At 48.9% G+C, this 8,591-nt stretch overlaps 1 protein-coding gene across 13 annotated transcripts; it reads right to left on the bottom strand.

The window, feature by feature from the left end:
* Positions 1-295: 295 nt before the first annotated feature.
* On the bottom strand, positions 296-7,924 carry wu:fa11c10 (protein FAM110A). Of its 13 annotated transcripts, none has more exons than XM_049016358.1 (6): positions 7,865-7,924; positions 7,609-7,672; positions 5,950-6,382; positions 4,704-4,783; positions 3,775-3,845; positions 296-3,117 (listed from the first exon to the last, which is right to left on the bottom strand). In XM_049016358.1, the coding sequence occupies exon 6, from the start codon at positions 2,710-2,712 to the stop codon at positions 1,495-1,497; it is 1,218 nt and encodes a 405-aa protein (XP_048872315.1). In that variant the 5' UTR covers positions 2,713-3,117; positions 3,775-3,845; positions 4,704-4,783; positions 5,950-6,382; positions 7,609-7,672; positions 7,865-7,924; the 3' UTR covers positions 296-1,494. The 13 variants fall into 13 exon arrangements, with proteins under 13 accessions (XP_048872315.1, XP_048872313.1, XP_048872312.1 ...); XM_049016356.1 differs by having other exon boundaries at positions 5,968-6,382; XM_049016355.1 differs by having other exon boundaries at positions 4,704-6,161; positions 6,269-6,382.
* Positions 7,925-8,591: the final 667 nt, after the last annotated feature.

The raw sequence follows: 8,591 nt of genomic DNA, 5'->3' as shown, positions 1-8,591 counted from the left end.
ACGGAGCACCTCTGGGGTAGCTAAATGGGCATCTGATCATCCTCCTCTTTCAGAGACAAGTACTTTGGTGTTTATATTTTATGTAAATCTACAGACAAACACTCAACACTGCCAGATAAAACATAAATATAAACAATCCATTTTATGGTTTTGTTTCACCGGTTCTGGGGGTCAGGCTAGTGGAGTGACTGACCTAAGCAGCCGTACTGAATGGAAAACATTTCTTTTTTAAAAAACACACATTTCAGTGACGATGGCATGTCAGAGTCCAAATAAAATGGCAGACAGGCAGCACTTCCTGAATTTTCATTTATTGAAAGGTCATTAAGACAAATTTGCAGCAAAACTAAGACTGAAGGTCCAGTGCAGTTAATCAGGAGAACTTCAATGTGACTCAGTTAGGTCAGGATGAGCTTTTCTCCAAGAGAAGTAAGTCAGGGCATAAAAGTATCATTTCAGAAAGCACACTTCCACCTTAGCACACCTGCATGTACTCTCCTTGGCTGTTGGCTGACACAGGCATGTGTGTTACATGTCAGTGGGTGTAGATTCCGTAAACAACATGAAACACAGTTTAAGTAAATGCTCTGCATGGCACGTCACAGATTCCTTTCCAGTCAAACTTTGCGCCTCCCTCTAAGACTCGATTCATTCTCAGACCCCCCACCTACCCCGGATGAAGCTCCACACCCACCACAGGGCCCCCTGCTCCTGCTGCCCACCTCCCTACTTACGTCAGCTCTCTGTTTACAACATGACATGGCTCTCTCCAGGACAAAACCATTCACCAAAAAAAAACAGGGAAAAAAAACAACACGACGAAAATCAAGGCAGTCTGTGAGAACAGGTATGAAGACACCGTGTTTATGAAAAACGCCACCCTCAGAGTGTAAACACATGCACACACTGCAGCTTAAACCACTTCAGCCATCATCTAACCTATGAAGAAGAACCAAAAGGCAGCAGACGGCTTCACAGTATCGACTTGCCCTCGCCTGAACATCCATACTCTACCTATTGCAGTAATACACTAATGCTCACTTCGGTGAAGGCTTTTAACCCCCCTTACTCTGAAACAACAGGTTTCTGGCAGCATCAAGGCAATCACCTGCCCTTGCTAAAGTCACATTATTGTATATTCACAGCAGTCCACCACCGCCTACTTTATTGCAAAGGGATAACAGTGAGCTCCCCGTCTCTGTGTCTGTCAGCTCGGCAGTCCTGACACGCAGCTGGAAGGCAGGGTCCTGCCAGCCACTTCAGATTTATACTGCGAGAGTGAAGAGTCTTAATGGAAACAGTAAATCATTTAAGTTGAGCACGAGAGAAGAGTGGGGGCAGCCGTGACCCCTGTCTGCCCGCAGACATGTACCCATCACTGACCCACTCACTGTCCAAGAAGCTGACCAATAAATAAATATAAACAGAATTGAGAAGGTGCAGAAGTCCACTGTGCTTCCAGGACCAGCTGGCCATCCATCTCTGAGTGGTCTGCTAGACGTTGGAGACGCTGAGGGCATCGCGCGCCTGCCGGATCCCATAGAGCCACTTGATGACACGAGCATTCCTCTCGATGACAGAGATTCCATAGGGCGTGCGCTCACTGGCCGGTGTCGCCTCCTCCTCAGGGCCCTCGTGGCTGTGCCGGGACGGGGCCCCGCACTCAGAGCTGGGTGTGCTGACGCTGCGTAGCTTTGACACAGAGACGATGTCAGAGCTGGCACGGGCGAAGTGCTCCACCCCCATGTTGTCGACCTCCTCAGGATCCAGGCCGCAGTAGTTGAAAAAGCGCTCGAGGTCAGCCGTGGCCCGTGAGTACCGGTCACTCAGGTCTGACTTAGAGCGGTGCAGAGAGGGATGGCGGCGCGCCGAGCCGCGGGAGCTAGCCGACGACAGACGTGTGAAGGCTGGGGAGGCAGGGGGCAACGTGGCATGCAGCAGCAGGGGGCTGGAAGGCAGAGGGGAGGGCGCTGTAGCTGAAGCGGTGGGCGGAGGTGGCACCTGCGGCTGGGCCACCTGCAGCTGCGGGACGAGGCGCCGCGGGGCCTGCGGTGTTCTCTGCGGTTTCCTCAGCGCCACCTGCGGCCGCACATCCACCCGGCGCACTGCCACAGTGCCCGCTGACCCACAGGGAGCGAACGTGCCAGCCTGAAGCGCACGTGCTGGGACCACAGGAGGCCGTCGGTTCTGGTCGGCGGACAGAGGAGAGAGGGAGGAGGACGAGGAGGTAGAAGAGGAGTTGCTGTTGAGCCGGCGGGCACTAGAACTGGGCTCTGCAGGGATGGGATTGGCAGACTGGCTCTCAGACAAAGGTGTGCGGAGGGCGCTGTGCGATGCAGGTGGCTCGCAAACGTTAATGAGGTTGTTGAGGGCGTCCAGGTTTAAAGGCACTGCGACTCCATGGCGGCGCGGGGCCTTGCGGGTGACGGGGGTGCCGGCTCGGCACTGCAGCAGCACACTTGGCGATAGCAGTGGCTTGCGGATGACGGGGGGCTTGACGGGCTCCTGCCGAGTGCTGGCCACCTGCTGGCTCTTCACGTACTTAGCCTTGTCTGCTTCCAGCCGCTCCACCGCACTCAACTTGCGGGCTCCAGGCTCCAGCGGCCGCCGGAAATATTCGGGCCCCTTGTTGAGGATGCGGAAAGGCATGGCGGAGGTGAAGGGGGCTCCAGCCAGGCGCCCGTCCGAGGGGCGCAAGGTTTCCACCGGCATACTTGAGGGGCACTTTCTGGTCAAAAGTAGAAAGGGGACTCAAAGAAGAGTGTGTCCTCCTTTTCTCTCACCTCTGCCCAGTCCTGGTGCTCCTGTCCTCCTGACTTTCTTTACAGCCTTTAATCCTCCCTGTCTTCACTGAAAGCCTTCTTGTCCGACAGGGTCAGAAAGGGTCAAATTCCACTCCAGTCCACATCAATGGCAAAGGCACTTAAAGGTTAACGGCGGTAGTTCCCTTTAAACACTTTGCCAGGGAGGGGGCAGTGGTCCCTGGAGGTCAGGCTGTTTTCTAAAACCTTCTTCAAGTTTCCAGACCCAGATCCGTTGTGCTGTAGGTCACCGTCTGGATATCAAGGAGGCACCGGTCCACGGCCCTGAAAACTGGAGGCAGGCTGGCTGAAAGCCCTGGAAAAAAGAAAATGAAAAACATAAAATAAAATAGAAAGCCAGACTGTCAAACGGTATCTTCACAGCCGGCTGTGCAGTCCACATTCACAAAGCACACTGGAGCTGCTGACTGGGACAGACGCTTTAATATCGCCTCAGACTCCTCCCCCACACATTCAAAAGCTCCAGATGCTGTGCTTGTGAATCGCCAATCGTGAGGCGCCCTGACACTCTCAACCAAAAGACAAGGGCCGGGAGGGGGGGAGGGGGGCTCACCATTGGTTGCCGGCTGGTGATTCCCACCAGTTATACCCCTCCCCCTACCGACAACAAACATGCTGTATTTTCATTCAAATTTAATTCTTTGAAAGGCAGAAGCGGAGGAAAGAGAAAGTATATGCATTTAACTGAAATTTTCGTCACCTGTACGGATAAAAGATGAAAACAGTAAGATTTATGAACATGTTTCGGAGCCAGCAGAAACAGGCAGAAACATTCTTATTAAGGTGTTTACTACTGATGCGATGTATCATTTCGAAAGGCACATGCAGAGACGGACATACTATGGGGTTCAAAAGTAACCTCGATAAACAAGCCCTGAAGCTCCTTGAAAGAGCCCCAGGGGCCTGCGAACATGAGCGCATGGTGCTTCACTCAGGGACCTGGGACTCCCACCTGAACTTTGGCTCTCAGTGGCTGATAAGCACAGACATGGTGAGCAAGAGTCATGCTGCTCTATTCTTCATCTGTATAGGAAAAGAAAAAAAATGCAAAAAGAGACCTGATGTCTCCCAGGAGTTTCCCCCTCAAAGCACCCCCCATTCCCGGGCTTCTCTGGAGCCTGTGGTAGTTGCAGACTTGGCCCCTAGACTTGATTTGCAGCCATGAGTAAAAGTTTTGCACTGCTTTCCTCGCTATTACACTGTCAAACCTCTGCATTACATCAGACCCAGAGCCACTTGGATTCTCGCATTTTAATTAATCTTTTTATAGCCTGCCTGTTTCCCAAAGCCAAATCCCTCCCTCCCAGGCTCACCTAACACTGGAAAAAAAAGTGGCAAAACAACATGAACTACATTTCATCGACTGACTGCAGAAAACTGGCAGCTCTAATTAAAATTCGGCCTCAGATCCTGGAAAATGGCCCTATTTAACCCCTGATTTACGAGTGGAGGGGGTCACAGCAAGTAATACGATGCCTTGAAATGGATACACATCAGTTATAGACATATGAATATTTGTTTCCCTGAAGATAAAACCCAGTCCTAAATGGCAGGTCCCCCACAGTAATCAGAGACTGATCTCTGAACAGAAACCCATGACATTGGTCTCAGTATTATCAAAAAACAGCATGTGGCGTCTGAAGCCCATGCTACCTGCCTACGACAACACAACTGGGCAATTCGCCCCATGACAGCACCACAACTCTCCCTCCCACAGTAAAGTAAACCACACAGAAATATAGCAAAAGAAATTGTTCAATCAATTAAGGAACCGCCAGGAATTAACCCTAAAATGACACTCCGATTCCCACGCCCACCCCATCGGTAACCAACATACATGCATGTGCATGTATCAGACCCCACATTTTGGTTCAGACTCACCCACAGAAGTTTACAATGAGACCGTTCTTCTGCTGTTGACATTATGCTGGTGTATGCTACCCTTTCATTCTCTGGTGTACCTTTCAAAGACATTTGAAAAGACATTTACAGCCCTGACAAGGTGTTAACCCCCCCCCCCAAACTGCCTGAACAGGGCCATTATCCTTTAGCGCTGCCTCTCCACCATCTGTGTACGGTGCAGTCCCCCGAAATGTGCAAGAATTCAACACACACCGACGACTCGTGACTTAGAGCAGCAAGGTGGTGAAGAGAGGCATTCCAATGTTGTGATCATTGAGACAAAACCGAGCCTAGAAAACCATAGCCCAGTTTGTGTCAACAACAGTAGGGCTCTCTTAGACAAACAAGTGCTAAAATTGCATGTGTTCTTTTTGAATACTTTTGTTAGAGCACTATCATTTCATTATGTGTGTGACTACTTCTTGCTTTGGCCAGCTAAACTTTGAAGTTACAGGGTATTTCCCACAGCTGTACTCTGAAACCGTGTGACCACATACTCATACTGAAGAAACAGGGACCAAGTATGTGTAATTATAGAGATTCCCCTGCTGGAAGCAATTTGCTGATCTTAAAAAAAAATCCATATATTTCTGGCCAGGTCTGACCAAACTAGTCCTCTGCCTAGTCCCGATCCACAGCCGCATAACTGACAGAGGAGAATTAATTTTCCAGTATTGTCATTTACATGGAAAAACAGGAGAATGGGAGCTCTCAATGGAACTAAAGGAGGGTTGTTTTCCGGAGCAGGAGCTGCGCCGGTCCCACAATCCCACTAGACATCTAAACACTGACCTCTCAGCCACCGGTTATTGACTGAAAAAAATGAAAACAACGAGGGCCTATATCAGTTAAACTCAATGGAAGGACAAAAGCATAGTTGGTGCAAAGTGGCAGTTGAAGGATTAGACAGCACCTACACATGGGAGACAAAGGCACAGAACAGTGACAACCCTCCCCCCCCCAAAGAAATAAGGAGAAACAGGAACTAGGTGTAAACAGTGGGACACGACAAAGGCAAACTTTCCATAATTTCTGGCATGGAAAGAGGACACAAATATTTTTGTTAATTAAAAATCCAATCTGCCTGCTGCAGAGCGCCAGTAAATTAGCAAGTTCTCCAGGACAGTACCGCTTGACTGCACGGCTCTGCCAAGCTCGCAAATTATACCACACAGTGCCGGGACCAAACCGAAGTTTGTTTTTGATACCGTGAGGACAGACTGACCTTGAAGTGGTCACCTACCACAGTGCAGGACAACAACGCTGACGTCCGGCCCTGCGGTGTATCTTACTGCAACCCTCTGGCACGCCAACCCACGGTGTGGTTCATGGAGCCAGGGGGCAGATTACTGGTTTAGGGGCCGGAACGGTGAGCGTCAGGTTGCAAGTGCATCCTACATCTTGCAACGCATTTTACCCGAGCTGGCTGGTACCCTGCTTGTGAGTACAATCGGCAAAATCATTTTATATCATAAAATTCATGCCATGAGATTAATCATATTTTAAACTTATTTTAACTAGCTGAGCTAAGATAAGAGACTTACTGGGGGTGTAAATATCATCCGTGGAATTCAAACTGAAACCCTCTGAAAAGAGGCTGCTCTACACCCTTGTCATGTCAGCAGATCCAGTGGGCCCCAAGGGGAGGGCTTACATACCTGCACACAGAAAAGTACACTGAGCTTTGGGACAGCCCACCCCCCTTATAATGACACAGTCATTGAAGTGCAAACATTGTTGCTAAAGTAGGCCCCCACACCCCCACTGCTGTGTGTTTAGTGTCTTCAGACATCTTCGATGTTCATATGTAACCCAAGGTGTTGGCCCCCAGGTCCCTCCTTGGCAGGCCTATCTATAGGTGATGTCATGCTAATGCCAACAGTATAATGAGAATGGGGGGACCAAAGGCATGATAACTAACTAAAGGATAAAGCTTTCTGTGTGTAACGCGAGAGGCCAGGAGCAACTGGCAAACTGTATGTTTGTGCTGCATCCCCTTTGCCTGTCCGTCACACTATGAGTGTGCCCTGATAAATACTCCTCATTTCGGGCCTCATGGACCCGCTCGCTGCCATTAGGAGACATGGCAGCCTCCCAGGCCAGAGCAGACACTCCATCCAATACAACATGCCAGACTGACACACCTCTTTATACATGCATGGATATTCCTCTCCTTTCTTGAAAGCCATGGGGGGGGGGGGGGTGGTTTACCCACATATCACACCCATCATGATAAACAAACAGCCACTTCTGCTTCCATGTAGCTCTTTTTAATTATATGCGCTATTAGCCCAGTTAGCCTGCCTGGTTCAGTCAGAGAGGGTTTTAAGGCTCCGTTTATAGCAGAACCACTCTCCACAAGCCATTGACAGTAGTCTATGCAAAGGATTGTACCAAATTCCGACGTAACCTCCAATAAGAGGCAGCCGATCACACGGTAAGGAGATGCATCTGAATACGGGAAGTGGACCGGTGCCAGTCCAGAGGTGGCTGAAATAGTACTTCAGAGCTCTACTGACCTCTGTCCAATCATCAGGTGGAGAGTGATATTAATTAATGTCAAGAAATTGAGAGCAATAAGCCCATAAAACAGCAAAAAATCCAGAAAAATAACAAAGACCAACCTGAGGGGAAAATTCCAGAAGCATTACTAGCCACAAAAGCAGAAACAAGCTACACTGATAGCTGCACTGTACAACGCAGCAGGCACCTCCTCTCAGTTTGTTTAACTCACGTCAGTAATACGACGGGTAGCTTCATTTTTACGTAAAAGAATGACACTTACAAACAGCTTATGAATGTGGCAGTTGTTTTTAAGAAGGTTAAGGAAAGTTGCCTTAAAGAGAGCAGAGCACATTGCGATCCCGGCTGCTCCGCTACTTACCTGCCGATTGGGGGTTTGTCAGCAGAGGATCTGAGCTTCAGGGGGAATGCCGTGTCGAGGGACTCTGAGTCAGAGAGAGAGTGAGAGGGAAAGAGAGAGAGAGAGAGAGAGAGAGAGAGAGAGAGAGCACACAATGCATATTACAGCACCAAGCCTGCAGCCCAAACACCACTTCTCTGCCTCTCAAGTCACACCAGGAAAGAGTGACAGGGTCAGGAAGTCAGTGGAAACCCTGTAAGCACATGACTCTACTTACTCCCAGCTGTGGGATTCATGGTCCCTTTGACTACCTGGAACTATGAACTGAAGACAGGATGAGAGAAATTGCCCAGTGTATAAAGTACAAAGTTCTTTCCCATGTCCACACACACACACACACACACACACACACATACAGTCGTGTAATCATATCTTTTTGGGGACCACTCATTCATTTCTATAGGAAAACTGCTACTGCTAACTATGACAACCTTAACCCCTACCTAGCCCTAACCATAATCATACAGTAAGTAACCAAACAAAATACAAGAGTTTTTGGTCCCCATAAGGTAAAAAAAAACGGGTATTCATCACTTTGTGGGGACATTTGGTCCCCACAAGGTAAGGTATAGCTGGACCACACACACACACATTACTGTAAGTACAGTCATTCACACAACTTTTGACCAAATCTTGACCAAAAAAAGAGAAATTGTTTTCACATCACTTTTTTATTTACTTACTAGAGAAAAAAAAATTCAAGCAGAAATCACTACTGAGTGCAGGGACCTGATGGACACAGCAGAGTGAAGCTGATCTGTTTCCTGCACCTTCAGTCCACCATGCTCATCAAACCCGAGTCATCTCTGGGCCACTGTATAATGAATTAGCTGCAATGCACTTCATCATTATACGAAAGGGTCCAGGATGTCAAGGATTCAGAAGAGAAACAAGGCTAAAGAATCACAGGGATGCCATGCTCAGTGCACCTTCCAGATGGACCA

Source organism: Brienomyrus brachyistius, chromosome 6 (genome assembly GCF_023856365.1).
Source record: "Brienomyrus brachyistius isolate T26 chromosome 6, BBRACH_0.4, whole genome shotgun sequence".
Taxonomy (NCBI): Eukaryota; Metazoa; Chordata; class Actinopteri; order Osteoglossiformes; family Mormyridae; genus Brienomyrus; species Brienomyrus brachyistius.
The sequence above is the reverse complement of the archived record's forward strand: the minus strand, read 5'-3'. Positions and strand labels throughout refer to the sequence as shown.

Coding starts and splice junctions, on each gene's coding strand:
- wu:fa11c10 (XM_049016353.1), bottom strand. CDS start 2,712: ATGCCGGTGGAAACCTTGCGCCCCTCGGACGGGCGCCTGGCTGGAGCC.